Source organism: Entelurus aequoreus, linkage group LG17, assembly GCF_033978785.1.
Source record: "Entelurus aequoreus isolate RoL-2023_Sb linkage group LG17, RoL_Eaeq_v1.1, whole genome shotgun sequence".
Taxonomy (NCBI): domain Eukaryota; kingdom Metazoa; phylum Chordata; class Actinopteri; order Syngnathiformes; family Syngnathidae; genus Entelurus; species Entelurus aequoreus.
The window spans coordinates 44,368,598-44,386,097 of record NC_084747.1 but is presented as its reverse complement, the minus strand read 5'-3'; the positions used below and the strand labels follow the sequence as shown (position 1 = coordinate 44,386,097).

The following is a 17,500-nucleotide window of genomic DNA, read 5'->3' as shown; positions in this document are numbered from 1 at the left end:
TATTTATTTACCAAATTTGCAAAATCTTCCACCAAAAATATTTTTCTTAATGCAATATTTGATGTGAAGTAATGGGAACCTTGGATAGGTCAATAACTCATAATAACATTGATTTTGATTCAATATTATGTTTTGAGCAATGACAGTTTGAAAGAAAAAAAAACAGCTTTGTTTTATTAGTCAACATTGCAACTTTTTCTAAATTACATTTAACCTTTAAGCTTTTTTATTTAAATGATAAATGATAAATGGGTTATACTTGTATAGCGCTTTTCTACCTTCAAGGTACTCAAAGCGCTTTGACAGTATTTCCACATTTACCCATTCACACACACATTCACACACTGATGGAGGGAGCTGCCATGCAAGGCGCTACCAGCACCCATCAGGAGCAAGGGTGAAGTGTCTTGCCCAAGGACACAACGGACGTGACTAGGATGGTAGAAGGTGGGGATTGAACCCCAGTAACCAGCAACCCTCCGATTGCTGGCCCGGCCACTCTACCAATTTCGCCACGCCGTCCCACTTTTGTTATGTTTTTGTTTATTTTAATAGTATTTTTAGAATGTGCCGTGGGCCTTTAAAACATTAGCTGTGGGCCGCAAATGGCCTCCGGGGCACACTTTTGACACCCCTGCTATAGATAATAAAAAATTGAATCTGATATATCTATGGATAAAAAGCAGAGACTGGCGACGCATGCACGTTTATCATAACTCTCTCGCTCTCTCTCTGTCTCTGCCCCTCCCTCACGAATGCTGCCACATGCACAATTTCTTTTGTTTTTAACCCCTTCTTAACCCTGAACGTACATTGAAAATACACGCAACCCTAACTCAAAATGCCGGACATTTGAGGCATTAAAGAAACTCCGCCCTGACAGCTCCGCAAAAGAGGACATGTCCGGTGAAAAGAGGACGTATGGTCAGTCTATCGTAGCCCGTTAGCTGCTAGCATGCCGTGTGTTGTTCATTGTTTACACAACGTGCGTTACGCTACTTAATATGTCCGTGTGGAAACTCGTTTGGTACAGCTCCGAACCGAACCGGAACCCCCGTACCGAAACGGTTCGATACAAATACACGTACCGTTACACCTCTAATGTTTTTCAAAGGTGTCAATGAAAACATGTTCTCTCCAAATGTTGAAAGTCTTCATCTGAAAAACAACAGGTCACATTTATTCATATTTTGGATCTAACATAGAAAAACTCATGTGGAGATATAAGTTTTAATTGGACAACTGTTTCCGCCAATGAAAAGCAATTTTTTTGCCCCATATTTGTACGTTTTTGTTGTATTTAATGGAAAAGCATACACATAGGTTCTTCATGTTTCAGCTATAAAAGGAAAAAAACACAAAGGGGAGATACTTCACATGTTTTTCATTGGACAGCAATGATGCACTACTCACTCGTAACAAAGTACATAATTGGTATTGTTTATAGAAACCATTATAAATAGAAAACCACACGCCTCCTATTCTCGTTAACATCAGCTAACCTCTCGTGCATGTGCTTCATCATCTTGAGGAAATAGCAGACCGAGCCCGAAGATCTGCTCTTCTGTTTGGACCGTATCTTCTTCTGGTTATTTATCTCTTTGTACCACAGTGGAGATGAAATGTTGTTGCAGAATATCCTTGTCCAAGTTCCTTCCTGCGGGATACAGCAGAGACAGAAGTTGTACTAAAGCATTGCTTATCAAATATTTTCTGTTACGCCCCCCCACAGGTAGAAGAAAATATTTTGCACTTTTCACATTTCAGAAACAATTTTTAAACAGTCTATCCTGTCAGGAGACAATACTATATCAACTAAACTTGGACATACTTTAGAGTAGTCTGTGCACAGCTTGTACAGAGGTATAGGTTCACTATCCACTGAAAATAAATCGAGGAATAGATAAATGTGTTAAGCCTGGTGGTGAGAGCATCATGGTCTGGGGCTGCTTGAGTGCTCCCGGCACTGGGGAGTTGCGGTTCATTGAGGGAAACGTGAATTCTGCGACATTCTGAAGTGCAACTGGACTTATCGGAATCCATACCTATTGAGTTACAACTGTGTTTAATGTACATATAAAAAACCGCACATATTTGAGTCTCTGGGTTTTGTTTTGACATTCAGAAATGACCTTGAACCCACAGGTTGCTGGCACGGCCCGACTGCGCCACGCCGTCCCCACATTGTGTTGTGGCGTTTGTATTTGTTGTGGCTTTTACAATGGTGCTGTAGCTGAACGTTTTTGCTTTATGAAATTTTCTTGTGGCATTTGCATTTTTTGTAAACTTTCTCGGCCATCGTAGGTAACCGTTATTCTTGTTTTAATGACTAAAGGTGTCAAGCAGACAGACTTGAGTAACGCTTAACGTTCTTATTAATAAAAGTGCTAAACTTCATATAAAGTCTGCTGTTCTTATTCCAATGTTTCCTTTTAGTTGGTATCAATAAAATCGATATACTGCCTTTTAAACGATGTTTGATCCAAACGATACCTATCTTCCGGAAGGCCAAATTGCTGAGCACATATCGAAGTAGATGAATCTTAGGAACATAAATCGATATATCGATGAATCATGACACCGCTTCTGTAGATGTGTGCCTGCCTGTGGTGATCACTGTCATATATCACACAAAACTATAAACCTACCGTATTTTTCGGATTATAAATCGCTCCGGAGTATAAATCGCACCGGCCGAAAATGCATAATAAAGAGGGTAAAAAACATATATAAGTCGCACTGGAGTATAAGTCGCATTTTTTGGGGAAATTTATTTGATAAAACCCAACACCAAGAATAGACATTTGAAAGGCAATTTAAAATAAATAAAGAATAGTGAACAACAGGCTGAATAAGTGTACGTTATATGACGCATAAATAACCAACTGAGAACGTGCCTGGTATGTTAACGTAACATATTATGGTGAGAGTCATTCAAATAACTATAACATATACACTACCGTTCAAAAGTTTGGGGTCACCCAAACAATTTTGTGGAATAGCCTTCATTTCTAAGAACAAGAATAGACTGTCGAGTTTCAGATGAAAGTTCTCTTTTTCTGGCCATTTTGAGCGTTTAATTGACCCCACAAATGTGATGCTCCAGAAACTCAATCTGCTCAAAGGAAGGTCAGTTTTGTAGCTTCTGTAACAAGCTAAACTGTTTTCAGATGTGTGAACATGATTGCACAAGGGTTTTCTAATCATCAATCAGCCTTCTGAGCCAATGAGCAAACACATTGTACCATTAGAACATTGGAGTGATAGTTGCTGGAAATGGGCCTCTATACACCTATGTAGATATTGCACCAAAAACCAGACATTTGCAGCTAGAATAGTCATTTACCACATTAGCAATGTATAGAGTGTATTTCTTTAAAGTTAAGACTAGTTTAAAGTTATCTTCATTGAAAAGTACAGTGCTTTTCCTTCAAAAATAAGGACATTTCAATGTGACCCCAAACTTTTGAACGGTAGTGTAGAACATGCTATACGTTTACCAGGGGCGGTATGGCGTAGTGGGTAGAGCGGCCGTGCCAGAAACCTGAGGGTTGCAGGTTCGCTCCCCGCCTCTTGACATCAAATCGCTGCCGTTGTGTCCTTGGGCAGGACACTTCACCCTTGCCCCCGGTGCCGCTCACACTGGTGAATGAATGATAGGTGGTGGTCGGAGGGGCCGTAGGCGCAAACTGGCAGCCTCGCTTCCGTCAGTCTACCCCAGGGCAGCTGTGGCTACAAATGTAGCTTACCACCACCAGGTGTGAATGAATGATGGGTTCCCACTTCTCTGTGAGCGCTTTGAGTATTTAGTAATAGAAAAGCGCGATATCAAATGTAATCCATTATTATTATTATTACCAAACAATCTGTCACTCCTTTTCGCCAGTGCCTTACAAGTTTCTCGCTTACTCCAAACTTTCTTTCTGCTGCTCGATTGCCGTTTTCTGCTGCATATTTCACTACTTCCAGCTTGTAACCTGCAGTATATGATTTCCTTTTCAGTGCCATTTTTGTTCAGCCCATCTCAGTTTTTATAAGTTACCGCCAATATTGAAATGATCAATTTTCATAGGTACGGAAGTAGTAGCAGGTAGCATCTTTTTTTCACAATGCACTTCTGCCATGACCCGCCCCCGTGTGTGACGATTGCTGATATACGCCTTGTCTCTTACGTGAATGAGATAAATAATATTATTTGATATTTTACGGTAATGTGTTAATAATTTCACACATAAGTCGCTCCAGAGTATAAATCGCACCCCCGGCCAAACTATGAAAAAAACTGCGACTTATAATCTGAAAAATACGGTAATTATTTTTCATAAAGTAGTATTTATTTTAATTGTTAGGATGAATCAGTGTTTGGTGACTAGTTGTTGGTTACAAAGTGTCCTGCTGCAGTGAACATGTTACACATTACTTGCATTAAGTGAACATTAGCACACAGACAGTGTGACTTTTAATACAAGAAAATGAAGGCAACATGCGTGAAAATAAGAGAGTGTTGTTTACCTATAAAGACCAGTCGGCTGACCCGCAGGTGCTCCCCCCAAAGCTGGGGTGTCTCATTGAGCTCATACAGCTCGTGGACCCCCTGCAGCATGACTTGGTGGGCTTTAGCCGCCAGCGCCACTATTCCCTGAAAACACGCACATCACATGTTGCTAGTGACAGATTACACCACACTAAAAGAGCTGAATGCGGATAATAAGGCAGCGGGGTTATTGATGACCGCATCCACCGAGGCCACCATTGTGCTTTGCTGTACCTTTAAGCGGATGACAGTCATGGGTTGCCCCTCTTTGTTTTTCAGCGTCTTTTCCCAAAGGAGATCCTGCAAATCGTGTGAAGGAAAAAAAAAGAGAGGCTTTACTTCTCAAAGGGATGCATTGTAAGGGAGATAATTGGGAGTGGGAGCAGGGATGCAAAGTAGAGGATCAGAACGTGTGTTTGTACCTGAATGAAAACATTGAGGGCATCCTCTGAAAGACTTCCAACCACTTCAAACGTCATCGTTAAAATACTCTAACAATAAAAGAAATTTAGATTTATTCACACAACATTTATTCACTCAAAATGATGTTGTTTTCTCCCAAAAATTATATTTTAACTTATTGACTTTATTTTTGTAGCGTCAGCAGTTTATTTTAATCCTTCAAAATCATTTTAAAAATCATATTACATTGTTATTCCTGAAACGTTATATTATATCCCACAAAATGTATATTTTTTCTCAGAATGTTAAGTAACTTTATGAGTTTATTTTTGTAAATTATAATATGACTATATTAGTCCTGTATTTTGTTCCTTGTAGTATTATTACTATAACTATTATTTCCTTCTAAATTATGACTTTCATTCATACAATGAATTTAACTTTCTTTTGGCAAAGTCACAGTATTACAACTACAATTTCAAAGAAATTTTGTTTAACTTTTTTTTTTGTAATATTAAAAATGTATTCCATTACTATTTCGTGTGACAAAACAACTATTTTTAAATTACTATTTTTTCTTAAACTTGTTACATCTTAAAACTACATGTTTTTCTCCTAAAATTCTGACTTTTGTCTTATATTACAACTTTATTCTTGCAAAATGAATACTTATTCTTGTAAGTTATAAAAATATATTATTGCCAAGTTACAAGATGCTAGGAATATTACAAATTAATTACCACACAATTTTAAATTATAATCTTGCAATGCCTGACTGATTTTCTATATTTTCCTCAACATTACAACTTAAATCTCAATAAGTTACACATTTTGTTAAATGATATTCAGAATGAATCCTCCTCAAGGCAATAATTATCTCTTGACTTCAGTGTTGAGGTATTAATTTTTGAGCAAGTGGTCAGTCAGTAGAATTTGTCTTTCAGACTGACATACAGAGTTACAAAATAAAACACTTTGTAAAAATTTAGGTAGAGCACAGAAAAAAGCGATTATGACGTTAAATAAAAGACGCACCAGTTGATGACTTTGTCAACGACCATGTTAAAAACCACGACTCCAGTCGGCACCTCTCTTCATCTGCCGAAGGCTATGCCCCCCCCCCGCCCCCGCCCCCCCCACTAAACTTCCTTGCATCATTAAAGGGGCACTTTGCAGATATTTGGTGGTTTTGTGTTGAAGTGTTAAGGTTACACACTTCCTTGTCATTTGGTATAACAACAGAAAAACAGCCTTCTCATTTACATGAAAAGAGCAACAGGAGTGGTCCAGTGAGTGTGTGTTGTGGGAGGTTACTTGAGGGAGGGGAGGGGGTTACTGAGATCCAATGCGGGGAAAGGAAACATGGGGAAAACAGACAACAATGGCGTTATTTACACACACGCACACACACAGACACACACACACAAACACTAACACGTCTCATCTCTGTCCATCCTGTGGTAAAACTTAATGGGCATTCAACAACTACAACCAAAATGTAGTCATGAGTTTATAAGACAAAAAATCCTAACAAATATATTCTGAAATGACAAATTAGATATTGTACTGTTTGTGTGGATATTTGCATGGTAAAAAGCTATGGCATGATTTTTACACTGGACAGTATAGACGTCTTTAAGTGCATGATTGAGTCTATTTATAGGCTAATACAGAAAACATCAAAAGCCTCATAGTTGACCCCCTCTTGAAAAAATCAGGGAGGGAGTTTTCACTGCAGTGTCACAGCCTGAGGGGATGCAAGGCCCAGTTTTTTTAGCCCTAAGGTGAACGCATTCCCTTAATCTTGTAGGAAATGATGTGTAAAAATAAATTAGCAAACACAACACAAAGGAAGGGAGTTGTGAATTTAAAAAAAAAATGGTAATGGTGTTTGTTGTTACAAACGATACCTTATCAAGATGAGGGCTGATCGGTTTCACCATCTGCAACTTCTCGGATAAACTGTCAAAAAGGGGAACATACAGGTATGAAGTGTTATGTTCAATCTGCGATTTGTGATTCTGCTCCACTCCAGTCCTGTAGATGGTGGTAATAAGCATTACAAAGTAGGTGTCATCTGCCAAAAACAGCAACAGCTTTTTTAGATTCTCCGCCACTGGAAGAAAGATTTGCATAAATTATACGAGAGCTTAATTGTTTTGCAGCCTCCTGCAATAACGATATAGATCAGAAAATATATTATTTGGTAAATTATACTTCAAATGGTTTACAAAGGGTCCTAATTTGGCACTGACATAAGCATCAATTCTGGTTGTATGTTTTACTCAAAACTATTATTAATCTACTTGCTAATTTACTGTTAATATCGGGTTATTTTCTTTTGTAACATCAGGCACTTTTCTACAGCAGGAACTTTTACAAGTTCCCCCTGTGTTTCCACCAAAAACCACCCCGGTAGATTCAGTTCTTAAAGAACCTTCTGGAGTTCCTGCCAGCTAGGTGGGTCTCTTGGAAGAGTCTTGGGACCTTATCGGGGGCGGGCTGTGCTGTCAAATGCTGATTGGTTGACCATAGTTAGGAGAATTCCTAAAACCTCTTTTTAAAAATACAAACGCCATTACAATATGCTAAACGACTTTTTTTAATTTCTTATTTCTTGTGTATTTCTATTACGAAATACTTGACAAAGGAGAGAAAGAAGAACTTTCACTTTGCAGGAAGTTTTGCGGGGCATCTTTGTGCTGAAGAACGCTGCTCAGCCGTAGTATTTAAACTATATGCAGTTTATTGTTGTTTGTTATTTTTTACAAACTTAATTTGGATACGCGAGGCTACGAGAAGCGGATGGACACTTTTAAACATATTTACAGTGGCGTATGAAGCAACAACCTCAGCTGCTTACACTTCTCAGACTTTGTTGGATAAATTTGAAATAAAGGAGGCAGTACACGAGTGGAACAAAAGTAAGTAACATCAAATATTAACTATTTACTTTATCACATTTTGTAAAAGTAGTCAGTGACACTCCATTTGTGTAATTATTAGCCTCAACCCGAGTGAACAGAATGCTAACGCTAACCAGCATGAGATAAAAACTGGCACTTATTATTTATATATATATTGTTATTTACAGCTGTTATTTACCAAAAGGAATCACCTGACCCTCATGAATTCATCATTTACTGAGAGGACGACTTTCTGACTGTTGGACATTGCGAACAAAAGCCAGACTTTTTATGAACAACTCGGTACACTGTATTTTTTAGGTCATATCGCTTTGTATTTTATTGCTTTGTATTTCATTTACTTACTTTTTAGTAAAATGACTCGATCTGATTTAATATTGTCTGTTTATTTACATGGTATCAATGTAGAAATATACTAAACCACTCCTCCATTCGTTATCAGCCGGAAATGTATAAACTACCCTGAACTGTGAAATGCGGTGAAAACAAAAACCACACACAGGAACTAGAGGTTCCAGGAACCAAATGTTTCTGAACTTCTGGTGGAAAAGGGCCTTTGGTTTTATCTACACTTCTGTTAAAATGTAATAAGCAATTAATCTGCTGTTGTTTGGATACTTTACATTAGTTTTGAGCGATACTACAAATTTGAGTATGGATCCAATACCCAGTAGTTATAGGGACAGTATTGGTCATACCAAGGCTGATACTGATACTTCAAATTTTCAAGACCATTGGAATTATAACATTGTTTCATCACAATGACAGTGTAACAATATCAATAAGAAATTTAAAATATTTCTTACTGCTGCCCCTGATTAAAATATTTTAGGTTTTGCTCTTAAAGTAGCAGTAGAGTGGAAAAAGTAATTGACTTTAAATGCTTAATTGTATTTCTTTGTATCTATTAAACCATATCCAATTATATTTCCAATCCATACAGTGTGTGAAAATACCGTCTAAACATCACAAAACGCCACAAATTCAGTCAGCCATTTTGAATATTCTGCTTCTAATATCTTCGGCAATTTCCGTAACGCTTCTACACTCTGCCATATCAGCAGATCAATCACACTGGAAATACACAAACATTGGAAAGAGATGTGCTGTTTATCATTCATAATCCTTATGTAAGATAAGAACACATATATTTGGCTTTTTTAATGCATTCAAAATCGTAAAGAAATAGCTAAAAAATAAGTCAACAGATCGGGGGTCCTCTATTGCGCCCATAAATCCCTTTAAAAACATCCAGAAATCACCAAGAATACTCTATTTACATGTCGTGACCTGAAAATTAACCAAATATGAGCAATATTGTTATTATAAGTGCTAATGCAGACAGACTATTTTGGCGGTGCATTGATAGCAGGGAGCTAACTACTAGCTTACGCTGCTATTGTTGACACACTGAGCCGGCGGCTGTTTCTGCTTTGTCTCAAACTTGGTAAAAATGAATACTTGATTATAAATCATGCATCTCCCAGTAGACAAATGTGACCACGGATCAAGAGGCTGGTCGACTTTGACATCAACCGAGATGGCCCAAAAAACTTTTTTTTAACCCTTTGTGAGGATTGTGATTTATTCTTCATCTAAACAGGATTATGTGAGCGTCCTGTCGGTCGGTTTCCCAGCGAGAGTTGAAATTGTACAGAAAGTGTTTGTTTTATTAGGATTTATTATGGTTAGTTTGTATGTTTAGCACCTAGCAATGCTATGGTGTTTCAATAAAGCTGCATTTGTTTAGCACTCTGATTCTAAAACTTATTGCTCATTCTCCTTGTGTTCGGGCTTAAAAATAATGGGTTCTGGATTATACTTTTTCCCAAAGTAATTGTTGTTGGCTCTCACAAAGTCTGTTTGATTAGAATTGTTGTTGATGGGGAAGACATTTGTGGTTCCTACCCCTACGTCATGATCACATGATTGGTTTGCTCATTATCTCTCAAAATGGCTCAGGAATCTCGTCAGATTTTTAAACTATTGATGATATCTATTTACTCGCAAACTTTGTATGTTTTTTGATGTCTTAAATCAGATATACTATATGATAAGAGCTTAAATATAGAGGCAATTTGTTTTCCATTACATCGGTACTTTAAATCCCTCCAGTGTACAGGGATTTATTCGACATTAACAAAAACGAAAAAATATTTTTTTGATAGTAAAGAATATCAATTTAACCACCGTAGTATTGACCATATACTGACACTATACTTGGTATATTTACGATTGATATTTGTATTGCTCCAAGAGTTCTAGTTTAGCGGTTAGCTTATCCTCCTGTGTATAGTGTAGCATGTTTAAATATTCCTCATTCTCCAGTGATGTTTGTAAGACATGCAGTTTATTTGCCGCCATGGAAGTAAAGACTACTGACCTTAGAAGTGGCTTTGCACTGTGGAGTGACAATAGCCGCTGGCTCGCTAGCATTGACGGTTCAATGCGTTGAGGACGTGGTTGTTCTGTAGTCGTTGTCAAATTTGCGAGACACGGTTTGAATGTGTCATCAACATGCATCATCACAATGTAAAGATAGTATTACAAGCTCTATCGTCAGCCAAATTTATCAATTATATCTTAGACCCTACTTAATTATAGTCAAGACCAATGTTTCCTCTAATTGTTCATGTGTCTGAGCAAACACAAAAACTCACCGAGCATTCGTGGAGCACATGTCAGCAACATTACACGTGGCAATACCAGCAGCACACCTGTCTCAAACCAATCTTTTATAATAACACTCAAATGAGAGGAGTCATTTTCATGAGATTATTTTGAAATATTAGTGATTTGGCCCACTTGTAATGAAAATAAAAGAAATCTTGTTTTTCATAAGCTATGGATTAGTATTGTACAATATGTCTGGGTGGGGGTCCTGCTTTGGAAATCATTTGTACCCCTTTCAGAGATCACATTTAGTTCCCCTTAACATCCTCATGTTGCACAATGAAATGTAAGCATAGGATGAAGTGTGCTCTCCTGTAACTTTCTCTAGTAACAGCATTCCACGATTAATATAAATAAATTAACATTAATAATAAATGACAGTAGAATAAGCACACGTATGACTGAGGAGTCATAGTGTAACTTTGTGTGGTGTTTGAATTGTCCGACTTTTTGTGTGGCCATAAACGCAGCAGTGGCTTAGTAGTATGCGTGTTGGTGACAGATGACAAGTTGGTTTTGGCCTGGTTTGTACGGCAGAAAATGACTAGTTTTTCGAGATAGAAGTTTTTTACTCATGTTTTTGGTGTGGTTATGGCCGAATATAAACAGTTTTGCTCAATAAAGCGATCGATATAATTCCTGTCCTCGGAGCATCTCGATAGACGTTACAATAATTGAACGGTGTTCAATTGAACGGTGTTGACGAACACCGTTAGGGCCGCTTGTTGTCACTGTCACTCAGACTTGCGTTGCAAAATTACACAGAATAAATGTGTTTATTTTGTTTAGAATTCAGATGGGATTTCATTTGGTGCGCGGCATATATTTGCTGTGCGCAGAGGACGCTTGAGCAGTGCGCAATTGCGCAGGTGCGCACCTTAGAGGGAACGTTGGTCAAGACCTACAATGAAATTACCACACAAGCTCTGTTATATAATACTATAAAATAACATATACAACCAAAAAAGCTTAATAAAAATATGCACAGAGGCTTAGGTTTAAAAATCCATTATCAATATCGGCCATTCTGCTTGTTTCTCTAATGAAAGTCACAGTTAAATGGCTAGTTTCGGTTTTGTCAACAACCACTTACGCCGATGTCATTCATTCAGTCGACATAAACGGGTTTAACTGCACACCAAAATGATAAATATGTTTTATCAATAGTTTGATTTGGAAGTTTGGATACAGCTAAATGCCCCTTTTCAGACCTGTTGTCAGGCTTTAAAACACCACTGTCATGTAAATAAACACATTATTTTAAACTATTAACAGTGTAGTGTAAATGGCCTCACGGATCAGGAGTGAATATTTAGGGAATAATTGTTTGGTGGGAGAAAAGTCTTATCCGTGCTGACTGCTGTATGTCCTCAGAGTATTATCGGCGCTTAACGACACCAGCCCTCAATGGACTTGTGAAAACTTTAGAAATGGCAATTAAACCCTACAAAACACCCATTGCGGCAACCAAACAAACTCAGGCCATTGTTCTTGCCATCGGGCCTCTCCCCCACCTCCTCTCCGCGTCTCGCTGACCTCACAAGGAGGCTAAATGTTGTGTCCAGCAGTTTGAGCACTGTGCCCTGTTAGTTAGTACCACACAGGCGGAGCGGCAGGGGGTCCCCGCTTCAAACAGCCAGCGTGGGCTCTGGTGGAAGGGGGCCAGGAGGGAACCACACTCGCCCCCAACCCCTGCCTCTCAAAGGCGAGGGGAAAGAAGCTATCGGTCGGGACAAGGAGGACTCCTCGGGAGTCAGTGGACACACACAGCTCTAATCCTCTGCAGCTGGCCTCACAGACACTGACTGAGGGCATGTAAGAGAGCTTTAACGCCGCAGCCCGTTTCATTCACATGAAGGGATGAACACTGACTCTATTCATGACAATGACATTCTACCACAGGGGGACACAATATGATGACCACCCCGAGGTGTAAGTGGTGCGGGGGGGGTTCCTCAATAAAAGAGTCTGTTAATTAAAGAGAAACATGGCGAGCAACAGTGTCAAAGGCTGTTGGGTACACGTTAAAGACAGACCAGCGACAAAAAGCCATCAAGGCAAAACACTAACATTGCTGTAACCTAGCAACCAGTACAACAACATTAGACACCATACATCACAGGCTGGCATGGTTACTAATGAGATCTAATTCAAACAAAATATTAATTTGGACAATTCTGTTATATTAATTTAATAATATGTTTAATTTTGTATTTGCAGTGATTTATAGCTGTAATGTACCACACAGAGCCAATTCCATTAATCATTACTTTTATTCTTGAAAAAAAAACTATTTATTTTCTTGTAATATTACAACCTCGTCTCAATATTTTTTTCTCATAATATCATTAACTTGGGCTACGTTCACACTGCAGGGTAGAATGTGCAATTCAGATTTTTTTTTGTTAAATCCGATCTTTTTATGTTGTCATTCACATTACAAACATTTTTTATGTGTAATGTGAACAAAATCTGACCTGCATGCAGTCACACGTGCTGTAGTGTTTACAGAAGTAAACATGGCTTCAATTCTAGTAGGTCTAAATACTGCCGCATTTGTGGAAACTTCAAGTATTTTGTGCAATCAAAGTCAATATTTTCTGAACCAAATTATTGCGCGTAGAAGATTAAGAAGGAAGAGAACAAGTATTTTGGCTTTCGCAGTTAGTGGGACATCTGTTCCGAAGAGCGTGTGGGCTCTAACACTCCAGTCAGAGACAGGAGTGATAGAACATTGACCTGAGTTCCTGAAAAATAATATTTTCGCTTGTTTCCTGCTCATTTGTCAAATATCTATTTTGCAATCGTTTCTTTTGGCTAAGAATTATGACGCTTGACGCTTTTTGGTGACGTAGTGGTTGGATGAACGCAACTCGATTGTTCAGAATGCAGTCGCATCGGATACATATCTGTTCTATATCCACATACAAAAGTGGCCTTGGTTGCATTAAAAAAATTCAGAATTGAACTGTTCACATTGACATGAAAAAAATTGATAAAGGTCACATATGGGCAAAAAAAATTGGAATTGACCTGTGTGTGAAAAAGGCCGTATTCTCTCAAAATTAGAAATCCCCCTCCCTCACATCTTTCATATTTTATTCTGGTAAGATTGTTCCGCTCAAGAAATTACATTAAGATTTTTTTGTTGTACTGAACAGTTTCTAATAACATTACAACTTTTTTCTTTTTCATTACAATGAATACTCTCATAATACCGTATTAGAACAACTTTCTCATACAATCTACATTTTATTCAGTTAAAATTGCTAGTTAAATCTCATCATATTGTTACGTTTATCTAAGACTGTCAAAGTTATTAACGCGAAGTTATTAACGTGATAGTAACGCATTAACTATAAATTTCAATAATGTCACTAATTTTTTGATCGGACGATTAATGCGAACACTTTCTTTTTGACACTCGGGTCATGTAGTGGGGGCAACTTGGCTGCAGTTCACTTGCTACTGATAAGCAACAAGCAAGCAGAAATGGACAAAAGAAAGTCTACCTTATGGAAATATCAGGTTCAAAGCCACGGCAATTTGTTCTCCCGACAAGAAAGGACTATTTTTTTCGCCGTGAGAAGAGGCAACAACCTTGCAGCAAAGTGGGTGGTGCTTCACTTCCGTGTTCAGATTACGATTAAGGTGCAGTGATAACATAACATTTAGATTGTTACTGTGACTGCTTCAGTAAGTAAGATGGCATAAAATCTCAACAGAAATGAAAGACGTTCGGCAGGATGTAGAAGGGAGACTTTTTTATCGCAAACAGTCGATACGACATCGAAACATGTCAAGACCCTTTCTCAAACCAATCGCACACTTTTCCGGCTTCAAAATAAAAGCGCTACACTATACATCCGGTTTAAAGGCCTACTGACACCCACTACTACCGACCACACAGTCTGATAGTTTATATATCAATGATGAAATCTTAACATTGCAACACATGCCAATACGGCCGGGTTATTATAAAGTGCAATTTTAAATTCCCCGCTAAACTTCCGGTTGAAAACGTCTATGTATGATGACGTATGCGCGTGACGTCAATCGTTGAAACGGAAGTATTCGGACACATTGTATCCAATACAAAAAGCTTGGTTTTCATCGCAAAATTCCACAGTATTCTGGACATCTGTGTTGGTGAATCTTTTGCAATTTGTTTAATGAACAACGAAGACTGCAAAGAAGAAAGTTGTAGGTGGGATCGGTGTATTAGCGGCTGGCTGCAGCAACACAACCAGGAGGACTTTGACTTGGATAGCAGACGCACTATCCGACGCTAGCCGCCGACCGCACGGATGATCGGGTGAAGTCCTTCGTCGCTCCGTCGATCGCTGGAACGCAGGTGAGCACGGGTGTTGATGAGCAGATGAGGGCTGGCTGGCGTAGGTCGATAGCTAATGTTTTTAGCATAGCTCTGTGAGGTCCCGTTGCTAAGTTAGCTTCAATGGCGTCGTTAGCAACAGCATTGTTAAGCTTCGCCAGGCTGGAAAGCATTAACCGTGTATTTACAGGTCCATGATTTAATAGTATTGTTGATTTTCTGTTTATCCTTCCAGTCAGGGGTTTATTTATTTTGTTTCTATATGCATTTAAGCTCGGTGCTATCACGTTAGCTCCGTAGCTAAAGTGTTTCGCCGATGTATTGTGGAGATAAACGTCACTGTGAATGTCCATTTCGCGTTCTCGACTCTCATTTTCAAGAGGATATAGTATCCGAGGTGGTTTAAAATACAAATCCATGATCCACAATAGAAAAAGGAGATAGTGTGGAATCCAATGAGCCAGCTTGTACCTAAGTTACGGTCAGAGCGAAAAAAGATGCGTCCTGCACTGCACTCTAGTCCTTCACTCTCACGTTCCTCATCCACAAATCTTTCATCCTGGCTCAAATTAATGGGGTAATCGTCGCTTTCTCGGTCTGAATCGCTCTCGCTGCTGGTGTAAACAATGGGGAAATGTGAGGAGCCTTTCAGCCTGTGACGTCATGCTACTTCCGGTACAAGCAAGGCTTTTTTTTATCAGCGACCAAAAGTTGCGAACTTTATCGTCAATGTTCTCTACTAAATCCTTTCAGCAAAAATATGGCAATATCGCGAAATGATCAAGTATGACACATAGAATGGATCTGCTATCCCCGTTTGAATAAAAAAATTTCATTTCAGTAGGCCTTTAATTATGTTTAGGGTTTCTCTTTAATGTACGGCTTCATAATAGCCGCCACACCTAACAAAATAAAGTAGTATAATGTATTGTAGCGTCCAGAAGAAAACAGAATGTCTGATGCTCTTTTTAGCTTTTATGGGCAATTTTCTGCTAACATCGGGCCCAATTCCGGCAAGTATTTCCTCCGTGCACACACATCTGCCTCCGTGCTTCACTCCTAGACACACAACACTTGTTCATTCTCCCCCGACACGTTGTGTTCAAAGACCATGGGAAAAATGACCACCATGACACACTAACATACACATTAAAACCAGACATCTGGCGCGAAGGCAGGCAGCGTGTCCGCGCTGTGGACGTACTTTAATATATTCGAGATATACCTACGGACAGCGATCTTCACAATTTAAGATGACACTGGCGGCTTTTAATGGCAGAAATGTTCCCAGCAACGCGAAGTGAGTGTGACGTCAGGCTCGTGGCAGCTAGCTTATTGTCACGGCATGGCGCGACAGAATCTAAGCGGAGTCTCTAAACACGAATAAAGCCGCCAATAACACCAACAATAGGTGCTAGATTTGTTGCCAGTCCTTTTTATTAGAGAAAAAGTGACTAAAAGGATTGGAGAAATCTCCCCCAAAAATTCTCAACAAAGTACATTGTACAATAAGCAGTAACAATTTAAAAATAGGACAAAACTATATCATGTAAGAAAAATATATGTTAATACTATACTTAACATATTTGTTTTAAATGTATATTCCCTTTTTAAAGATTATATGCATCATAGCAAATATGCGATGACATCATATGGACTGCGCCCCTAACCACGCCCCCACAGGCATTTTGGCAATTTAGGGGAAACCCTGACATTAACAAAAAAAATGTCTTACAATACAATCATGCTTTGTCAGAGATGTTTTGTAATGCTATTCTGTGATATTTGCACTTAAAAAAAATCTAGTGCATCAGTTGAGGAATATGGGGGCGGTTGGGAGGATTTTTCTGGCTGGCTAAAATATTGTGTAAATTATTTTATAACATGTTCTGGTCGAGTCCTCAATTACAGAATGATTAGCAGGCTCAATATTACATTTCATAAATTAATAGAGAAGGTTAAAACATTGTCATGCAGCAATATGAAGCCACCACCCCTGAAAATTATCGGTCTACGGTACACTTATTAAGGATGAAAAATGATATCTATCTGCGATTAATTTGGATTTAACTATGAACACAATGTGATTAATCACAATTAAATATTTTAATCGTTTGACAGCCCTAATATATAATATATATATGTGTATGTATATATCTATATATATATACATAAATATTAAATATTCATATTCCCGCCTATAAAGTTTATTTGCAAATTAAAATGATGATAAAACATGTTTTTTCTTTAAGTCTGGACAGTCCATTAACTTCACAATTATACACTTAAAAGATTTTGCTCATAATGTACTTGTAAAATGTATTTGTGGGTTGCAGTGGTGTAGGAATAAGCTACATCCTACTTAAGGCTATATCTATTAATATTATGATCCTCCCATGTAAATGAGGATCATTTTAGATACAGCTCTTCTATTGGACCTTATTCCAAGTGTACCTATTGTTGTAGCCTGTGCTCTTCAGCACATTAACAACATGGTGTCTTTATAGTAAATCAAATTCAACCTTCATGGTAAAACTCACTTTGTGCCATCTTTACTGTCAAAGGCGTGAAGGTCGAGAACTTCAGAGAGGTCTACCCTGTGGAAAAAGACCACTAATTAGTTGACTTTGT

At 38.4% G+C, this 17,500-nt stretch overlaps 1 protein-coding gene across 1 annotated transcript in view; it reads right to left on the bottom strand.

The window, feature by feature from the left end:
* Window positions 1–238: 238 nt before the first annotated feature.
* cbwd (COBW domain containing) overlaps window positions 239–17,500 on the bottom strand; it is a 36,758-nt gene continuing 19,496 nt past the window's right edge. The window contains exons 11-16 of the mRNA XM_062025739.1: window positions 17,410–17,466; window positions 6,847–6,898; window positions 4,957–5,025; window positions 4,769–4,834; window positions 4,513–4,639; window positions 239–1,657 (exon numbers count right to left, since the gene is read on the bottom strand). Coding sequence (XP_061881723.1) covers window positions 1,590–1,657; window positions 4,513–4,639; window positions 4,769–4,834; window positions 4,957–5,025; window positions 6,847–6,898; window positions 17,410–17,466 — 439 coding nt within the window. The 3' untranslated portion in view covers window positions 239–1,589. The remainder of the gene's footprint in view (window positions 1,658–4,512; window positions 4,640–4,768; window positions 4,835–4,956; window positions 5,026–6,846; window positions 6,899–17,409; window positions 17,467–17,500) is intronic.